The sequence below is a fragment of the Calonectris borealis genome, chromosome 5, assembly GCF_964195595.1.
Source record: "Calonectris borealis chromosome 5, bCalBor7.hap1.2, whole genome shotgun sequence".
Taxonomy (NCBI): Eukaryota; Metazoa; Chordata; class Aves; order Procellariiformes; family Procellariidae; genus Calonectris; species Calonectris borealis.
In genome coordinates this window covers 20,313,237-20,335,240 of record NC_134316.1, presented here as the reverse complement: position 1 = coordinate 20,335,240, position 22,004 = coordinate 20,313,237, and the positions used below count along the sequence as shown (strand labels likewise).

General features: G+C 41.1%; 1 protein-coding gene across 1 annotated transcript in view; it reads right to left on the bottom strand.

The window, feature by feature from the left end:
• EML5 (EMAP like 5) overlaps positions 1-20,665 on the bottom strand; it is a 114,083-nt gene extending 93,418 nt beyond the window's left edge. Inside the window, 1 exon segment of the mRNA XM_075151343.1 lies at positions 20,292-20,665. Coding sequence (XP_075007444.1) covers positions 20,292-20,488 — 197 coding nt within the window. The 5' untranslated portion in view covers positions 20,489-20,665.
• Between the last annotated feature and the right edge of the window lie 1,339 nt (positions 20,666-22,004).

The following is a 22,004-nucleotide window of genomic DNA, read 5'->3' as shown; positions in this document are numbered from 1 at the left end:
GTGTCTCTGAAGAGGCAGATATGAAGGAAAGTGTTCAAAAGGCAAATGTGACCATGAAACAAAGCAGGAATTAAGCTAACAAACTGCTAAGCCAAATTAATTTTGAAAGCAGATATAAAATTTGATACTTCTCAGAAGAGTTCAGAAGTAGAAAATTCGAAAAATCTGCCTGTCACTATTGCAACAAAACCAATTAGCTGGACCTGTGGAGAACTGAGATTTCCACTGATACCTCTGACTGACAGGTCTTTTCCTAGATAGATATTCAAAGCAGGTTGAAATACAGTATTACAGTTTAACAGTATACTGAAAAGGGGTATGTTTCTCAATTTAGTGCATTCAAGCTCCTCTTTCATACTTCATGCAGAAAAGGTTCTTTCTACCTTTTAGAGCAGCATGTAAGCATTTCCACCATTTTGACCAGATCCATGCACTGTACAATACCTATGTTAGATTAATAATATTAAATATTTTTGGCAGCCTATGAAAAAAAAAAAGTATAAAAACTGTCCATACCGTGTCTGTTTGGGATGAGACCAGAGACATGGAAGTGACCCTCCAATTTGTGTGAGGTTTGGTAGTGGCAGGGGATTCTGAAGGAGAATAGTCTATAACAAACTACTTTATTATAAAAGAAATTAAGATTTTTCCATCTTTACTTGGTTTGTGCTGAGCATTAACAGGCATTGATTAATACAGACAAGCTGCAGACAAGGATACAGTATTAAAGATGATGTTTCCTTAGCAACAATATTGGATGAAAATCCAAGAATATATTCATGTGACTACTCCTGAGCTTCATAAAACTAGGGCACCAGTAAAAATGCACAAAATTATACTGCAGTAAAATAACAGCATCTCAGATATCTATTAATTAAGAGTAATTTCAAGTGTGAAATTGTTCCTCTGAGTAAATACAAAAATATTTTCATTGTATGTTTACAGACATTTTACATATAGTTGTGGATATTTTGTTATTTGCTGCCATTTATCCGTATTTCCCCAGAAAGAATGACAGGAGAAACTACAAACCATTTCTGTCATACTATTTAAATTGTTAAAGCAGAAAGAGCTGTAATCAGCAAACTCTCTCATAAGAGTTTAAATAGATCAAGTCAGAGCACACTTACTTCCCATAGACAAAACAAAGCAGTACTCATCACGGAGCATCACTACTGGGTCTTCCATATAGTTATTGTCACAGCATCAAATACAGCTTTCTGTAGATTCCTTAAATTGTACAAGCACCCAATTTCAAAGTAAGAGAGTCTGAACTGGAGACAGGGAGGGTGGACTAAAACTGTATATTGATTATTCCCAGCTGCAGTTTATCTCATTACCATTCCGTATTCTCCCCTCTCGGATCATGAATGTTTTTAGATTAACAAGAAATGTTTATAAGCAACCTAGAGAACCCTAAAAATCGCTTTGGGGTCCTATCTGTTCCAAAACTCAGCAGAAGGGGGGGGGAAAAAAAAAAAGATTAACTTCAAAGAGAAGAAAAGGGTTAGAGAGTGAGTACAGCAACAGTGATGCAAAGTTCCCAACTCATCAAATACGAAAATTGAGGAAAAAGATTCTGGGAACTATATGCCACTTTACTCAGATGCCCATTTTTGCCTTGCACAGTCACATCCTCCACTGCTGAGGAAGGGACTGGCTTAAGCTTTCTAGTAAAAGAGTTACCATCTCTAGAAAAGAGATTAAAAATAAAGATACTCCCCTTCTTTTCAAATATGAATGATTTTGCTAGTGCTAATAGGAGAACTCATGTTGTGACTGAGCAGGGGGGGTGTGCTGGTTTTTTTTCCAAATTCTACATGATATTGACACTTTCATCACCAGGTTTTCACTGTCTGAGGAAAGTCTCTTTTCTAACATGTCCCTCGAAAAAGGCAGCAGCAAAATTACTTGCATTTTCCTAGCAAAAAAACTCTTCTCACAGAAAAGTCAGAAATATCATACACTCCAAAATGATTTGGAGATAAATTTGCTAAGACAATGTCCTATTATCTTTTACTACCTATTCATATGAAAGAAGCAATTCTGATTATAATAACTGGTCGTACAATGATGTGACATACTAAAGCCTGAAGGTAACCAAGGAATGGAATCCCACCTAAAAAAATTACCAAATTCCTTCTTTCCTCATGAGACAATGCAAGGACTTAAGACTCATTCTTTAAACCATTATTAGATATGAACTGTCAAACACGCCCGCCCCCCAGTACCAGCAACAGAAAAAAAAAAAGGAGAAAAAAAAGGAAAAAAAAATACAGAAGAGCAAGATCTGCAGAAGGAAGAGGTACTGCAATAAGCTGTCAGTAACTTAAGAGGGAGGCAGTCCAGCTATTCAGCTCCTTTGGGTCACTACGTTTGATGACCCGAAAGAGATCCCTTAACAAATCAGCAAGCACTATTAAATAATTTGGTTAAGATCTGTCAGTCACAAAGTTAGAAACCAGTTCTTCACTCCTGAATACAAGTGGTGGAAAGTATTCAAACCTACAAAATGATCATAGATTAAAAAACTGAGACAGCCTAAAATTAAAGTGGGAAATACTGATTTCCCATTCTAACTAGTTTACAAGCTAAGAAACTACTTAATTAGCTTAAGTAAAGATTATCATGCTGTAGCCACTTAATTATGTGGACACTGAGACAAGTATGGCTATAAAATCAAAACAGATTTAATTTCAAAAAATGTTTGCAATGAAATACAGGCTAGAAAGGGAAACTGAATGACAAAAATTCTTATCACAGTTATAATCACTCTCATTTTTCAGTGCACGAAAACTCACTGCACCGTTTGCTGAATTATAAATATACAGAATTTAAGGTCAAAGAAGCGTTCACTCCAAATCTTTTAGCCAGGAAAATTTCAAAAATTTCTTTCCAGAAAAAGGTTATTTTGGATGCTTCTGACCTCACAAGTTAACTAAATAAACTTCCTTGAGGTACAAAATTTTCTTGATTCTAAATCTTTCACTATCATGGTAAAACCCTTCAAACAACCCTTCATCCAGTCATTACTGTTTGCTTCTTGTCCATAAGAGATTTACAACAGTTTTGAACTACTAGATTAATCTTCCTTCTATTATTTTTGAAATTTATACTAGATCTTCTAGTATTACATAGAAAAAAAAAATCACAGATTGTACAATTTTCTTTCGTATTTCTGAACAAGTAGATTAAACAGCAATTCAGTCATCTCTCCTACGGGATACATTATGAAAAACTTATCTGAATATGTGAGAACTTACCATCTGAATATTCAAGAGTGAAATCACAGAATTATTAGTGACAACTTTTGAAAGGTTTTTCTTTTATACAGAAAGGTCACCCTGATAAAATTAGCAGTTGGCTTAAAATAAGGAATGGTGGGAAGAAGGCAGTGGCAGAGCTGCTAGTGAAATAAGCTGAGATAAGCACAATATTCTGTGCTTCAATGGACTGTATTTCATTACCAACCAAAGGTGGTTTAGAGCAGAAGAGAGCATTAAGACAATCTTTATCTTGCCAACCCTGGAGACTGCAGATACACTAGATTTCTTCCCGAGCTCTTGAGAACACCAGGCCTGCAGGTGTTCTGCAGGTGTTAGTCAGAGGTGTTTTCCTACAGAAAAGGAAAGCCAAGGACATCTATAACACTTGTCTCAAATTTACCATCCCATCATCTAACTTCATGCCCAGAAAGGTGAAATAAGCCAGGATCCCACTTAAAGTTGGGACAACATCTGAACCATTGTTTAGAAAAACTATAAAAATGTGATGGAGACCACAGAACAGAAGTATTTACATGAACGACTGTCTGCTAAAACAAACAAAAACACCACCTGTACCAGAAGCATAAACAAAACAGGAAAGAAGCATGGGAAAATACAAGAATACTAAAGGGACTCCAAGGTCAATATGTATTCGGTAGGCAATGAAAGCTGTTGCATATGTGGGCACACGAACTGCTGGTTACTAAATGTGCTCGTTTTGGCTGGGATAGAGTTAATTTTCTTCATAGTAGCTAGTATAAGGCTATCTTTGGATTTGTGCTGAAAACAGGGTTGATAACACAGGGATGTTTTCGTTATTGCCGAGCAGTGCTGACACAGAGTCAAGGCCGCTTCTGCTTCTCACCCCACCCCACCAGCGAGGAGCCTGGGGGTGCACAAGGAGTTGGGAGGGGACATGGCCGGGACAGCTGACCCCAACTGACCAAAGGGATAGTCCATACCATGTGACGTCATGCTCAGCATATAAAGCTGGGGGAAGAAGAAGGCGGGAGGGACGTTCGGAGTGATGGAGTAACTGTTACGCATGATGGAGCCCTGCTTTCCTGGACATGGCTGAACACCTGCCTGCCAATGAGAAGCAGCAAATTAATTCCTTGTTTTGCTTTGCTTGTGTGCACGGCTTTTGTTTTCCCTGTTCAACTGTCTTTATCTCAACCCATGAGTTTCCTCATTTTTACTCTTCGGATCCTCTCCCCCATCCCACCGGGGAGAGTGAGCGAGCGGCTGTGTGGTGCTTAGTTGCCAGCGGGGGTTAAACCACGACACTAAAAACCACTAAAAAGAAGAACATGGATAAAGAGCATTCATGAGCAACACTTTCAAGAAACTACAACTCTTCTGCTCTAAAATTATGTTTATCTCAAGAATCGAGATAGAGTCCAGTTCACTATTCCCAGTGAGGTAATGTAATGTATACTCATCATCATAAGCATATGCTGTAACCTGCAAAAGATAAAATCACAATTATTTATAAATTAATTTACTACTGAATAATGTTCCAAAGGCTATTCATTTTTATGCCATTAATTTCTATGGCAGAAGAAACAGTAATTGATAAAGCAATAAGTAAAAGAGGAACTTGTAACTAAAAATGGAAGTATCATCTGAAGTGCAACCTCGACCTAAAAAACACCAAACCAAACATTTACCAGTTCTTCAAATTTTCATGTCATTTCCCTAAGTACTCTGGAAGACTATTTAGCTTAAAATGTCACACTCACCACAATAAATCTTCAGACAATTTCCAAATGCTGTCAGATGCCTTGTCTTGATCTAAGATAAAGCACCATTCACCTTGCTTGCTCTTGTAGAGGGATTATAAGCAGGGAACGAGGATTAACACAGTTCTAAAAGTCAGGAGAAGGTTTATACAGTTGTCAGCTAACCAAAACATAGATTTAATCCACTCATTCTGCATGCATGCTGTTTTGATAAAATGGAGACATCTCACCACCACTCACCTTAAACAACCAAAATGTATAACTGTTTTTAAATTACTTCTATGCTTAAGTATATTTTGGGTTTTTTTTTCCCCAATTGTATGTATGTATAATGTTTGCATGCACCTATATCACAGTCTAACATTTTCAGAAGCTTTAGTATTGAAGTAAGTTACCCTGTAATTCAGAAAATTGAAGGGTTACTGTTATTTTTAACATTATATCCAACTAGATTTTGTCACAAGAAATGTACCACATAAAGAAGCAAAGCAGTCAAACAATTCTTTTCCATCTAGTCTTTTAGAACATTGTTATGAAACTATACCATATCTACAAATTTCATTCTCCAATTCTGGTAAAGAAAAAAATACAATACATAATCAGGAGTGAAAAGTGTGAGCTAGAGATGAGAACACAACAATTTTACTGTAACTACGAGCACTTTATAAACAGGATTTTCAGCTTGGACACATCTGCTTTATTATTAGGTCTGGTCCTTTGCCTCAATTCTGTCTCTCTTCTGCTCAGTTGAATTCTTCACCTGAATCAAGCATTTTATTTACATATAATTTTATATCAAATATCTAATCAATATACCTTACATGAAGCCAAAGGAAGTTTAAATTGTAATATATCCTATAGTCAACACAATGTAAAAGGCAAATGAAAAATTTCCCTGCATGTCATCTGTCACAGATCTGGCTAAATCATCAGTGGAAGTGCCACTTGTGGTACCTATAAAGCCGATCACTTTGTTCAAAATTACATTATTCTCTCCAAAGTTACGGCACTAACTCTTTGGACACATTTCTCTTGGCTCTTGAATTCAAACCCCCAAGAAACATCCACTCCAAGTCACAGCAAACCTTGTGAAGAAGAAAGTTCACATCTGAACAGAATGCCAGGGTCTGCTCAGGTGTCCTCCTGTGCCAGCCACAAATCCTACCCACTATCCACTGATTAGGCACAGGTTGTTTTAAAAGGATGCATAGCAGGATTTTCTGAAGTCGGGGTCCTGGTTCTGAAACTGGATATGCATCCCAGCAGTTTGTTAGCTGAATTGAACACAGAGAAATCTCTTGGAACTAATCTAAAGCATATGTTTAAGATTCTTTTATTACCACATACCTATCTTAACACCTAGTAATTCTGTTCATATTTGGATGGTCTAAAGTAAAAAAATTCCTGTTAACAAAAGGCTTACCTCAGAAAAAGAGGCATTTCAATTCACAGCTCAAGAGGAGTTATTACTCCCATTGTATGAATCCACTGTTTTTCAGCATAGGAACATCATTCTGATGCAAAACAATGCTAATCCACGGACAAACAATACCAAGATACTTCCAAAAAAAGTGAGTCCCAAAAATATTTATCAAAGACGACCCCATGAATATTTAAGCAATAAGAAGTCGGACATTGGTGTTAGGATGGGAGTTAAATAAGGGATTTTTTTTTTTTGCTAGAATGAGAGGAAATGTTTTTAAATGCATGTTTTTAAAACAAAAGAATCAGACTGATCTGGGCATACGGATACGGGTCTTGATCCATCCTGTCTGCAGGCCAAAGCAATAGTTAGAAATACAGAAAACTCCCCTGAAAAAGCTTGGAAGATCAAGCAGTGACATGGAATTAGAAAACTTTGAAAAACAGCTGGAAGGATTGTCCACTGTATCTTTTGAAGTAATATGTGAATACCCAGGACTTTCACAGAAGGATATGCATCAGGCACCACCTTACAGATCCTATTAAAAAGAAAAGGAGTCTACCAGGAAGCCTCTCAACAGTAACGAGGATTCCCAGTTAAAGGAAAGTCTTTTTCAACTAGGCCAAGGGAAGTTATTCTGAAGAAGAGATGTAATATTTCTCTAGAGATTAAATAATACAGGTATCCCCTAGCAGCTAAGTAAAATAACAAGAAAAACTGCTTTTCTAACAGAAGTGGTCACACAAAAACATCTTGCTTTAAATGCAGCGTAGAAGTGGAATATCTCACCTATCGCCAAAATGATAGGTATGTCAGGATGGGGCCTTCAAAGGACAGATTTTTTTCATTTTCAAAGGCTGATGAAGATGTCTCCAAGAGTGATTTTGCTCAACTCAGATATCAGCTACTAATGAATATCAAAGTTTGTCCTCTTTCTTAGTAATGCTGACATCGCTTTTCCCATTTTCATGACCGAAATTGAAGCAGAAAGGCAAAAACTGGAAAGAAAGTAAAGGTGGTCAACACCAAAAATGTTCCAGGGATTTGTTATCAGATGGTGCACACACTGGAATTCTTTGTGGTTTCTATCTTTTGCAATATATAACTAATAGGTATCTTAAGCCCGACGTAAAACTTCAATCATATCTTTTGCTACCAAGAGTTAAGGCAATCTTGGCTAATTCTGACCTTTTTTGTGCGAATCAAGCACTGCATTTTGAAAGTCTATTACTATTGTAATAGCTACAACAGCAATACAAATAATGACATTGTTTTTTTCTTGTAGAAATGGAAGTCTTTTGTAGCCACTGGAGTAATCAGAGCAATCTGCGCCCTAATGCAAGTAATTTGTATGTATTTATAACATTCTGTAAGGTGCTTCACTGATGCACCAGAGGAAATTCATACTACACCAGATGCCACTCACACCAGAATCTCACCGTGTAGAAAATCTTGACTATATGTATTTTGAAGAGAACATTCAATAGCATCTAGGTTAAACATTCAACTGAATTATTAAGATGGCCAGGGGAACTTTCACACTCTACCACATAAGTTCAAGGAATATTATAACTTTATTTTTCTTTTCAAATTATGTCTTCCATGTGAAAGTACCAAAAGCAACAGATTATCCCAAGTCAAATAAATATATTGTGAATAAACCAATTTCCTTAATAATACTATAATAGCATTATAATTCTAAGTGTATCTTAAGAAATCTCAATTTTAAATTGAGCATATGACTGATCCTTATCAGTCCAGCTTAGAGCTTTGCCACTTTTGTAGGTAATAAATTATTTTCCTTTTAAAGTCGTTGATGCTAGACAAAAGTGCTGTCCTAAATCACAAACATAACCTGTAAGTGATATAATAATATTTGGAAAAACTGGGTAAACTACATTTTGAAGTAAAAAAACTCCTTGAGATATTATAAAATGTAAAACTAAATTCTCCAGCTTTTTTAGCTTTATGTCAATGTCAGCTTAAACTTTAAAAACCCCGAATTGTAGATGACATAAAACTAGAAACAACTTTTTATAATTTTTGTTGTTTGGGGAAAGTTTTATAATTATTTCAGGCTTTGTTTCAAGTGATGCATGTTTTTTAAAAAGCCTACAGTTCTTGTGTTAATACTTACAGTAAAATCTAACCTCATTTTTTGATATGTCACACAGAACTGGTATAGTATGTTTTTCAATCTAAAACGCTTGTGGGGGGAATATATCAACACTTAAATAATTAACTTTTAAACCGGAAGTTTATTTTATGTCTTAACTGAAACTTTAAATTTTGCATTAAAAAAACCCAAACATTTGACTTCAGACAAACCCTTCAAAAGAATTATTTTTTTCAAATATGCTAAGCTACTGCCTATCACTATCATAATAACATTGTAAACACAATAATAAATTAACTTCATAACGCTGTTAAAAAATCAGCCAGGAACATAATCTACTTTCCTACCTATATCAAGAGGATGACTAACAAATTAAAACATCTAAAACATAGGTAAGCAGAAAGATAATTGCTTTGACTGCAATTTGGAAAAGCTAAAAGATTAGGGCAGACCTCAAAATTTCTGCAGAAAATCCTTTAAAATTTTTAATGATCAAACATTATTAAGCCTTTGGTTATATTTCCTGTTCTTATCTGACATTGTCCTAGAGCCTCATGTTGTCGCATTAGCTCTGAGAAAAAGAGCCAACTGCCAAATCAAGAAAAGCATTTTCTACAGCACCAAGATGTTTTCTCATTTAAGTATTGACCTGATCTGACCCTGCCTGTGAGTGCTGACAGAATCAGATCAGAAGGTGATGTGACTGCTGGCTATGAAAAGCATGATGCATGAAGGCAAGCTCGTAAGCCTGTAGCTCCTTGCTATGTCAAGTTACTTTAATCAACTTCTAGTATGTTTTAGATGTTCAATTCTGGTTGGATATTTTTGGTATTTCTATTCATGTAATTTTAATTAGGAAAAATAAAGTTTTCAATGTTATGCAGGCATATTAAACAACAGGCATGCTCTAATCCCATTTCAAATCTGAATCCAGGAAATATTTTATTCTGCATTCCTAAAATATTTCCATTCTATCAAACCAAATCCAAGCAAAAGATATTTTAAAAAGACGACACACAAAGCTCTCAGTAAAAAAAAAACTTGTAATGAATATTCAACAATAAATCCCTCAAAGAACATCTTCCAGCCTGGTACAACACTTGTTCCAGAACAGCTCTAGAACTATCCAGAAAAACTGGTTTTCTTCAAGGAAAAAGCAGATCATTCTCTCTCCTCTTTCCCTCTGATCTGTTCAAGGCAGATATCCTGCTGGGAGTCTGTTACAGACCACCTAGCCAGGATGAGGAGGCAGACGAAATATTCTACAAGAGGCTGGCAGAAGTCTCCCAGTCGTTAGCCCTTGTTCTCGTGGGGGACTTCAACTTTCCGGACGTCTGCTGGAAATACCACACGGCAGAGAGGAAACAGTCGAGGAGGTTCCTGGAGTGTGTGGAGGATAACTTCCTGACACAGCTGGTAAGCGAGCCCACCAGGGGAGATGCCTCGCTTGACCTGCTGTTCACGAACAGAGAAGGGCTGGTGGGAGATGTGGTGGTCAGAGGCCGGCTTGGGCTTAGCGACCATGAAATGGTAGAATTCTCGATACTTGGTGAAGTAAGGAGGGGGGCCAGCAAAACCGCTACCATGGACTTCCGGAGGGCAGACTTTGGCCTGCTCAGGTCACTGGTCGAGAGGGCCCCTTGAAGGGCAAAGGGGTCCAGGAAGGCTGGACGTTCTTCAAGAAGGAAGTCTTAAAGGCGCAGGAGCGGGCTGTCCCCATGTGCCGCAAGAAGAACAGGTGGGGAAGGCGACCGGCCTGGCTGAACGGGGAGCTCTGGCTGGGACTCAGGAATAAAAGGAGAGTTTATCACTTGTGGAAGAAGGGGCAGGCAACTCAGGAAGAGTACAGGGATCTCGTTAGGTCGTGCAGAGAGGAAATTAGAAAGGCAAAAGCCCGGCTGGAACTCAGTCTGGCCACTGTCGTGAGAGACAACAAAAAATGCTTTTACAAGTATATTAATGACAAAAGGAGAGCCAAGGAGAATCTCCATCCTCTATTGGATGCGGGGGGGAACGTTGCCACCAAGGATGAGGAAAAGGCTGAGGTACTCAACGCCTTCTTTGCCTCAGTCTTTAGTAGTCAGAGCAGTTATCCTCAGGGTACTCAGCCCCCTGAGCTGGAAGACAGGGACGGCGAGCAGGATAAACCCCCCATAATTCATGAGGAAGAAGTTAATGACCTGCTACACCACCTGGACGCTCACAAGTCTATGGGGCCGGATGGGATCCACCCGAGGGTACTGAGGGAGCTGGCGGAGGAGCTTGCCAAGCCTCTCTCCATCATTTACCAGCAGTCCTGGTTAACTGGGGAAGTCCCGGACGACTGGAGGCTCGCCAATGTGACGCCGATCTATAAGAAGGGCCGGAAGGAGGATCCGGGGAACTACAGGCCGGTCAGCCTGACCTCGGTGCCGGGGAAGATCATGGAGCGGTTGGTTTTGAGGGTGCTCACGAGCCATGTCCGGGACAACCAGGGGATCAGGCCCAGCCAGCATGGGTTCATGGAAGGCAGGTCCTGTTTGACCAACCTGATCTCCTTCTATGACCAGGTGACCCGCCTAGTGGATGAGGGAAAGGCTGTGGATGTGGTCTACCTGGACTTCAGTAAAGCCTTTGACACTGTCTCCCACAGCATTCTCCTAGAGAAGCTGGCGGCTCACGGCCTAGACAGGTGCACTCTTCGCTGGGTAAAAAAAAGGCTGGACGGCCGGGCCCAGAGAATTGTGGTGAACGGAGTTAAATCCAGTTGGCAGCCGGTCACGAGCAGTGTTCCCCAGGGCTCAATATTGGGGCCAGTCCTGTTCAATATCTTTATCAACGATCTGGATGAGGGGATCGAGTGCTCCCTCAGTAAGTTTGCAGATGACACCAAGCTGGGCGGGAGTGTTGATCTGCTGGAGGGTAGGAAGGCTCTGCAGAGGGACCTGGACAGGCTGGATCGATGGGCCGAGGCCAACTGTATGAGGTTCAACAAGGCCAAGTGCCGGGTCCTGCACTTCGGCCACAACAACCCCATGTAACGCTACAGGCTTGGGGAAGAGTGGCTGGAAAGCTGCCCAGAGGAAAAGGACCTCGGGGTGCTGATTGACAGCCGGCTGAACATGAGCCGGCAGTGTGCTCAGGTGGCCAAGAAGGCCAATGGCATCCTGGCCTGTATTAGGAATAGTGTGGCCAGCAGGAGCAGGGAGGTGATCGTGCCCCTGTACTCGGCACTGGTGAGGCCGCACCTCGAATCCTGTGTTCAGTTTTGGGCCCCTCACTACAAGAAGGACACTGAGGTGCTGGAGCGTGTCCAGAGAAGGGCAACGAAGCTGGTGAAGGGCCTGGAGCACAAGTCTGATGAGGAGCGGCTGAGGGAACTGGGGTTGTTTAGTCTGGAGAAGAGGAGGCTGAGGGGAGACCTCATCGCGCTCTACAACTACCTGAAAGGAGGTTGTAGCGAGGTGGGTGTTGGTCTCTTCTCCCAAGTAACAAGCGATAGGACGAGAGGAAATGGCCTCAAGTTGCACCAAGGGAGGTTTAGATTGGACATTAGGAGAAATTTCTTTACTGAAAGAGTGATCAGGCCTTGGAACAGGCTGCCCAGGGAAGTGCTGGAGTCACCATCCCTGGAAGTATTTAAAAGACGTGTAGATGAGGTGCTTAGGGACATGGTGTAGTGGGCATGGTATGCTGGGTTGACGGTTGGACACGATGATCTTAGAGGTCTTTTCCAACCTCTATGATTCTATGATTCTAAGATACGAACACAAATCTTCCCTCCAGACTTTTACACATCTGACAATTTGAGATCACTTAACATGAAAAGCTGGGCAGAGCTTAACTGGGACTTTGTCCTTGTGAACCATGGCATAAAATGAAGCCGTCAGCAGAGTAATTATCTCACTCCTTGTCCTAGCAATTACTTCTGCTGTAAGAAATGCCATTTTGACTGATAGTCAAAAGATACTTGAGCTAGAGGCTCATAGGAGGACTGATTAGTTTAATTATGACATAATTTAGGTCCCGTTAAGTCATGAGTTCTTTAATGGAGGGAAATAAACTGATTATGCCCTTAAAGAACATCTGGAGATAACAAAGTGAGAGTAGACGGATTTATCTTCAGTATAAACAAAACAAACATGGCACCATATAAGCCTAAGAATAAGCTAAGATTGAATAAGACTTGATTTTTAAGTTGCAAATCTAAACTTTCTGGGGAAAAAAAGCAATCAGGCCTTCAAAATATTGTATTCAGGAAAGGAAAATGCCTTATTCACAAAGAAGTACATTAGCTTGGTGAATTAATCTATTCAAGTGATTTGGGTTGCTGTAATAAACCTCTCAGAATGGTACACATTACATGATTTCAGCATTACATTGCTTTCATCCTTTGAAGCAAGAACGCAGTTTCCTCATCAAGTGCGAATGGAGACTGAACGCCAGTTGTCACGTTTGAGCAGGGACGCACCAGCACACACTCCAAAGCCTGCTCCTCTTTGCAGAAAACAAACTATCAAAGCTATTAGGTTTCACAGTAAACATTCCATTGCATATCAAAAAAACCACAATCTATTCTCAATGTCTAATCTTCTTCAAGAAAAAATAATTTCAAAAATAATTTCCTTAACTACAGACTTACATGAAATTATTTTTATTTGAATTTGCATGTGGGAAGAATGGATGTTTGTAGTCAAAATCCCAAAGCTCTGCCAATTCTAGAAGCCCCCACTGTTCAGCTTGGGGCTCCAATTTTGATTTTTGGTTGGAAAGTCACTTGACCTGTCACTGGGCACCACTGAAAAGAGCCTGGCTCCATCTTCTTTACACTTTCTCTTCAGATATTTATATACATTGATAAGATCCCCTCTGAGCCTTCTCCTCTCTAAGCTAAATGGTTCCAGGTCTCTCAGCCTTTCCTCAGGAGAGGAGGTCCACTTCCATAATCATCTTCGTGGCCCTTCATTGGACTCTCTCTAGTAGCACCATATCTCTCTTGTACTGGGGAGCCCAGAACTGGACACAGTACTCCAGGTGTGCCCTCACCAGTGCTGAGTAGAGGGGAAGGATTCCTACCAAAGACTTTCTTTGGGACTTAAGAACAAAGACTGGTTTTCCAGGACTATCCCTAATAATCCAGAATGTATGCACCTTGTAGGTTTCCTAAGTATCATACAAGCAACATTTTGAGGTGTTTCTATGCATGACCCATTTCACATTTGAGGCATAACTGCAAGATAGATTTTACTCCCATTTTCCCCCAGTAAAGTTAGAGGTTCCAAAGGAGGATGACTGGCCTTCTTCAAAGGCTATGATTGTTGAAATAATTTGGGAGATTACATTTCTGCAAATAAATAAACAACAGTTCTCCTCTAGAAAGAAAGATCTGGACTGCATAGAATTCAAGGGCATACAAAGAATTCCTCACCAGAACATGCTGAAGCTTCTTTTTCCTCTATCACATTAGTAATTCAAAAGACAGAAGAGGTTGCCCATGTAATGGATAATAAAGAAATTTCTCCTCATGTGGTAACTGTGGTATTCATTCAGTTACATTCCCTGGAATCCGAAATACACAAGTAATTGTGAAATTCTTGGTGAAAATTCATAGATCTACTGCCAAACCAATTGATAGAATCCATTTGATAAGATTTTGTAGCTGTAATATCTATTGCTTAACATTTGTGCTTGACTGTCATATGGAGTTAGGTCAGAGACATACCCCATTTATTCCAGACAAGAACAAGACAATAAGCCTGACAGCAGATACCCTAACTTTCAATTACTTGAATTATTTGTGGAGGTTTCTGAGAACTAGAATGGATCTTATGGTGTCAGTCTACTGGAGGAATAGAAAAGATGGAAATAAAATAATTTTGCTCTACGTTCTTGTGAAACCTTCTGTTTAGCTCTTTTTCTGAGAAAAGATATTCTCTGCTTTCATGAGGTTTTCTCGTTACATGGATCTAAAGAAGAGGGAACAAAGAGAGGCGGAATGACACAATGAGGTGGTAGAAATACACAGCACCTTTACAGAAAAAGTCCAACAGCTAGTCATCCAAAGTCATAACACTGCATAGTTAACAAAAAGAGAGGATGAGGAAAAGACCAGAGTCGTCATTCAAAACTAGGATGTGACTAATCACTGCACTGCTAGAATTTCTGTTTGCAAACCACAGCTGACAGCCACACAGAGGAAGCCTGGACCTGCCTCCTGGAAAGCATTATCTAGTAGCAGTCTTAGAAAGCAGCTGACAGTCCAACAATTTCTTGGTGACGGTTAGAATAACGTTAAGAGTGCAACAATAGGTAGAAAAATCTCCTTCAAACAGCACTAACACCAGGGAGCAGACATGATTTCAGTGATTTTGATTTTCACTAGAACCTCAGAAGCATTGACACTAGAAAGAAATGGTTTATTTTGCCTTGGAATACAGGCGCAAGATCATAGAATCTCAGGCAGGACAACCTCTTGTAGATTGAGCCAAATTCTGAAATATAAAAAGATGGCAGTCTTAAATAAAGTGCCCAGAAAGACCACAGTTCAGAGTGGCCAGAGTTTTGGCTGCTTCTTTTTGTTCCTTGGGAAACAAAGTCCAAGATGATTCCTACAGAGTTCACAGCAACAAATAAGCAAAACTGTCTTAACAAAAGTTGTGATTTAGACAAGTAAACTATTTTGCTGAAAACAGTCAAACCCTATCTCTGTCAGAATACAGAGAAATGCTTTGTCATTCTTTCTGCCTGTCTTATATATACCTCTGCTCTCTGTGAGCATGCCAATTTACCTCTCTACAGTGGTGGACACAGAGAGGCACGAAGCGGGAAAGAACCAGATGTTTTTAACCAAACTGAAGGTAGTACCAATTTTTTTCTCCTCTGCCTTTGTAGCAGGGGATCTGTTAGTTTCTGGTACTAGAATGCCTAATAGTAAAGAATTGTAATGTTTTCTGAATAACTTTTTAAGTTACGTCTGCCTAAAAACAGAACTCCGCATGAGTCCTAAGGCAGAAAACGCATGATTTCTTTCCCCCAACTTAGTCCAAGACAAGGAAAAATACACAGATTTCTAGACACGTAGGGAGATGAACTTATTAGACACAGCCTATGGTTGCTCTCAGCAGAGCTAGAGATGGCATTATCAGTGTTTTTTCTGGTGCCGGCTACTACCTTTAGCATCAAAACCTAGATGTATCACAGACATCTTAACCAAGTAGTCACAGTTTACTGGCGATAAAGTTCTAGGAAGAATATACAACAGCACTATTATTTGCCACCTAACTCACTTGATGGAAAATAAAAAAGTAGGAGAGGGATAACAACTCTTCCTAATTTGTCTCCCTTTGACAGAGAAACATAGTTCCCCTTCTTTCTTTGACCTGCATGGTTGTGCGGTTGTTTTGCACCAACGTGGAGATAATGGTGTACAAGGACAGACTTATGAATGAGTGATAAAGTTTGAACTGAAGAATAGACGTCATGGAAAGCAAAATACACATTTTTGCCAAGTCTACTAAAGATCTCAAGAAGATGGTGTGATCTTAAGTTTTGCTTTTGCTTTTCAACAGCATCACCAATGCCAGGTGAAAAGTTAATTCCCAGTAAAATTCCAATACTCTGAAGCTCACAAAAAAAGACGGTCACAGGCAGGGCTAGTATTAAGGGGGGGGAAAAAAAAAAAGAAAAAGAAAAAGGAAAAAATGCATCAAAAGGAAAAATTATTCTAAAAGTCTCCTTGGAGCATGTCAGCATAGAGAATAGTCCTGGTAACATCAAAGGCTTTTGCCAGCACACAGCCATTTAAAAAGGTGGACAAGTTCACGGTTTCCAATTTTCTCACCTTCCATCAGAGAAAGTAAAGTACATAAACACGCTTTAGCTAGCCCAGACAAATAAGGACCCTCAGCATCAGTTCCCTATAAGTTAATACTCTGAGGGGGCATCTTCTGAAAACTTTATACGGATCAGGATTAAATATGATCCCCCCAAGGTCTCTCAGACAAGGGAAGGACAGCCTACATTAAATAACCCATGCTCCTCCAAACCACTAAAATTATGAAGAGAGAACAAAGGAAAGATCTAACCTGAACACAGCAAGATATTGTTTCTTCCTCCTCTACCGTAAAGCAAACCAATCTACATCTCACAAGTTAGTTCGGTGATTTATGAAATCCTACAGAACACACAGTTTAAATCAGTAACTTTGCAGGAATAACTCACACGTTCATTCAAAATTACTACCTCCTACATATACACAGCCCAGGCTGGACAGGGGATCTTCTGCAAACACAGCAGACATCCAAGTTATGCTGCTGGCAATGGATAACACTATCAAAGCAAGTCACCTGAGACTTCATGTACAAGATTTTCCTCCTTATTTACTCCTAAAAACAGAAGAAAAAAGCTCAGGTATCAGCACTCCCAAAAGATGCAAATTTCCAAAGTATTTCTGTATCTAAGTGACATGTTCCACAAGTGTCCACATACACCCAGGACCTCAACAACAAAAACGTGCAGATGCATAAGAAATGGGAGATAAATAAGATCGAAAACATGATACTCTCTATCCTCCAGAATAGTGGGTTGATTTCTAGAAAGTAATTCTGAGAAGAGATAAAAACCAAAAGATAAAAAACAAAAGCTTACCAGAAAGCAAGAGAAGTCCTTTTAGAGACAGATTGGAGCTGAATGACTGAGATTGTTCAGTTCAAAAACCAGACAGAATAATAAAAAGAGGTCCCAAGTGATCCTAATTACCCTCTTCTATTCCAAAAGACTGTTCAATAGAATTGAGGGACAAAATACTGAATTGTATTTTCAGTTAACTGAGGCTGGGGGGGCAGTGTGAACACTGTGATTAAAATTGGGATTAGACATTTATACTGGAAATAAATTATGTTAAAACATCTAATAATATCAAAAATCTTACAGCAGGTTTATAGGTTTTTGTTTAATAAAAGGAGGTAAAACTTCACAGCAGAAGACAAACTACCTGCTAGTGCTAGAAAGAAATTTTCCAAGGAAAATATCCTCTAGCTGTCCATTAATCTAACATTGCTTTCTATTATTAAATATAAAGAACTGGTTTCTGACTTAAGAATTGCAATTCTTCTCTTCCTGACTGATGCTTAAAATTAGAATGTCATCCAAAGCATGCTAATGATATAAAAGTTCTCATAATGAAGAGTACTAATAATATCACCACGTAGCATGCAATATATACTGCTTAGTCTTTGTAGCTATAGAGCTGGGCTCGTGGAAGTTTGATTCTTTAAATATATAAGATTTTCAGACACCAGATCTGCTTTCACAAATGAGATCCCATATTTGTAAAAAGATACTCAATCCTCCCATTGCTTTTGCTAAAACATCATAAATGCCTCAGCATTCAGACGGTACTGGCTGAGCCTATTGAAACACAAAACACATGAATTTTTTTGCAATACAATAGTTGAGTTTGCTATCTCCACAGAGAAAATTTAGTAACACCGATTACTGCATTATATAATCCCATTTTTGCACCTGTTTTCTGGCATTTTAAAAATCCATTTTTTTAATACTTGACCTTCCTACTATGATTACTATGCTTTAAATGTTGAGAACTAACATGTCTAGGTACCTAAGTTTAGTCAGGGAAAGTATGGGATGATGACATTTAAATGGTACCATGTTGTTTTTAGAAAAAGTAGCAAGTAAAACACTGATCACTGCAAGTCTAATCTTACTACTAGAAATAGCCATGCTGCTTTTAAATCGAGGATTCTTCTTTAAGCATACTAACATTTCTTTTGCCTTTAAGAAGCATAGAAAATTCTAACTGCATAAAACTGTAATGCTTTAACATATTGAGAATTATATTCTCTCAACATCAGTACAATTCAAAGCAGGAGAAAATCCAGTATGCCGGGTCATGGTACCATACAAATCAAATAAAGTCATTACATTCTTTCTTTCTGGTTTGCTGACTTTTGACAGATTTTTTTGGTTTAGTACTATTCTGAGTAATGAGTTCTGTCACATTTTGGCCAAATGTAGCACATTGTACCAAAACTAAGAGAGAGTGAGCAAAAAACTGTTACCACAGGAAAATGTAAACAACTTCCCTAGTTGTAGCTCAAACCACGTAATTCTTATAGTATAAAGAAGTCCTACTGAAACGAATGGTGTCATTTGGAAGCACTCATGAATACATGGTATTAAATGTGTAATACCACACTACGGCAACCTTGGACCTTAGATTAGGACAAGTAATGAGCCACCGCTTCCTTAGCACAACGGGAAGTTGCGGATCTGGATCTCCCGCAACACCTGACATCAAAGACAGCTAGCAGTTCTTAAGAAACACTTTTTCCTGGATTAAAATGAGAATGTTAAAGCATTAAAAGATACAAATAACAGTGATTCAAGCTTCTGATTCAACACCCGTAGTACAATGGTCTATAATGGTATATCGTCTGCCTGGTTTTTTCTTCACATTTTTAGCACCACAGCAAAATATATTATAGACGTAACACCTTTCTAAGGGACATTCACAGCCATACTTCAAAACGACTTAAATTTCTTCAAGCAGAAGATTTAAACAAAGAAAAAAAAGTGTCCATTATGACCAAGTTTTCTAGCATGTCTAAAAGCTTAAATGACAGACATAGCATCTATTCTGCTTTCTGCAGGCAATACCTGCTACTCGTATGAGTAACACATACAGAAGGTATGCCTTGGAGCACCAAGCATCATAAAAACAAATTTTGTGCTGTACATTACCTACAAAATTGTCTACTGCTAACTCTTACTCCACCAGGAAAAGCAAAGGAAATGAGAATTTAAAATCCATCCGCAATGACACCTACTGGAAGGGAAAGGATTGATGACTCAGGCTCACATCTGCCCTTCGCTCTCCTCAAATTCTCTCACTGATCTCACAACACCACTAGGCTTATAAAAGCATCCTTAAGAGTTAAAATACATTTAAGAAATAATACCAGCACATTTCTTCTGCGACATCAGTTTGTAATTTTTTTTTTTTATGAACTTTAGCACCTGATAACATTCACTGCCAAGTGAACCATTGAGCTACAGGAGAAGCCTCAATTTTGCAAGAAAGGCTGAGCTTTTAAGGTTACCCTAAAAGTTGCATGAGTTACAAGCAGGCCACTAATCCCCCATGAAATCGCCACCTTTTAAACGTGAGCCAAAGGTCTACCTGCTGCAGATTAACCTCCTCCGCAGCCCAAGTACTTCAGGGCACACACGAGATTACTCCTTCTCCTCCCGCCAGCTCTCTGACATTCAGGGGCGGCCGGGGACCGAGCAGCGACCCTGAGGCTGCCGTGCCGTGCCGCGCCGGGCACCCCGGCACACAAGCGCCCGTACAAGTTTCGGCACCGCGCACCGGTGGCGGCGGGGGGGACACAGGACACGGCCCGTTAAACCCGACAGCCGAAAGCCATTTCCAGGCTGTTTCTATCTACCCACGGCGAACCCGGGCGGGGGGGCGGAGGGGGTGGAGGAAGCGCCGACTGTCCTTGATGTATTTCAATCCGCTCCCCGGCTCCCCACCGCGCTGACTGGACGCGGGAGGCGGATTGCCGGCGCAGCCCGGGACGGCACCTGGGGCAGGCGGCGGCGGGGGGATACTCGCGCCCCACTCCAGGCGGGCGGGAGGAGCGGGCGGGGGACGAGCCGGGCTGTGGGGCCGGGGCGCCCGGGGCTCGCGGCGGGATGCGGCCGGCGGCGGGATGCGGCCCGGCGGCCCGCGGCGGCGGTACCTGATGATGTCGTCCTGGTGCCCCAGGTAGAATTTCTGCCGGTGCTCCCGTGGGCTGTAGACCACGCCGACCCCCGCCACGAAGTAGACGATCTCCTTGGCCGCCGTGTAGTAGAGGTTGTTGCGGCACTGGTGACCCCGGTAACCGTAGACCCACTCCAGCCGCAGGTGGCAGCTCGGCGCGCTCCGGTCAGCCATGTCCCCCTCCGCCCCCGCCAGCCGGGTACGGCTCTCTCCCGCCGGAGACCCCGCGGGAAGGGGGCGACGGGTCGGCCGCCCCCTCCGCTTGGCTCGGTGTCCGCCGCGCTAATCCCTGGCCGCCGACATGAATGCCCGCCGCCGCCGCTCGTCCGCCGCCGCCTCACAGAGGGCGCCGCCGACCTAGCCCGCCTCGCCGCCTCGCGCCGCCAGACATGGCTGCACTGAGACACCGCCCGGGACGCGGAGCGAGGGCGCGGCGCGGCGCGGCGCCGCTCCGGCCCCCCCGCGCCCCGGCCTGCGCCTGCGCCGAGGGCAGCGCCGTCAGGCGGCGAGGCGGCCCTGCGCGGCCGGCGGCGGGAAGGGCGCGCGGCGGCTGTCGCTGAAGCGGCGGGAGGCGCGGGCCGAGGCGCCGCGGTGAGGAGATGGCGGCGCGGGGAGGGGGCAGGAGATAACGGGCTTCACCATCGCGCCTTCTTGGGTTTTGGGTGGGCTTTTTTATTTACAAGTTTCTTTCTTTGCCTTTTTTTTTCCTTTTGAAGCGAGGCAGTGTCTTCTTCCCCAAGTTTAGTTTTATATTTTTATTGCCCCGCCGGGGAATATACCGGTTCCTTGCCTTTCCGTCGACCCGCTGCCGCCCGACTCTCGGCAGCCGCTGGGGCTGGGTGAGTCCCCCTTCAGCCGTGTGTGGAAACGACCCCCCGCCCCGCTCTCACTGAGGGCCCAGCGGCACGCCAGCTCCATTTCACCCGAGAAGAAAATGTCAACTGTAATTTTTAATGACTGGTATTTAACCCTTTAACCCCAGCGCCTGCCTCGTACACCACACAAAAGTCACTTCCCCATGACACAACTTTTCATCCTTAGATCTCAACGCGTTTTACATGGGAAAGTCACCATTTTCTGATCTCACAGATGGGGAACCGACTTCTCTGTGCTGCATGAGGCAGCAGTGCAGGGGAACCCCCCTGCCACGTCCAAAATTTTGGTCAGTAGAACATGCTCCTTCCCAGCTTTGTCACACTATAAATAGAGTACCTAGCTGGCTAGATAAATGTACATTACATGATCATGCAAACAGTTTTGCACTATAAACTTGAATACTTGTTCTAAAAGCTCCTGGTTAACCAGCCTGGTTTGACAATTGAAAATAAACGCAATCATTTTCCTATTACTTTCAGCACAGATTTGGCTTTCCAAGTGTATGCATTTTGTCAGGATTTATTTTTACATCTCCATTTCTTTAACTTCTATTTCTCTTCTACTATTCCATTAATCATATTGACATTTCTTCCACAAAACATTTCCTTCTATCTAGTTACTTCATGTTGGAGACATTTTTCTGGGCTATTCTATTTATGTTTTAATTAATGGGAGTTTTTCCTCTTAAAGCTTTATTGAGTGAACTTAATATTATATTATTCCTTTCATTGTTTTAGAAAAAGAATTCTTTTGTAAAAACATACATTTAAGCATTCTAGTCAATTAGCTTTATATTAACATATTTTCACAGTCT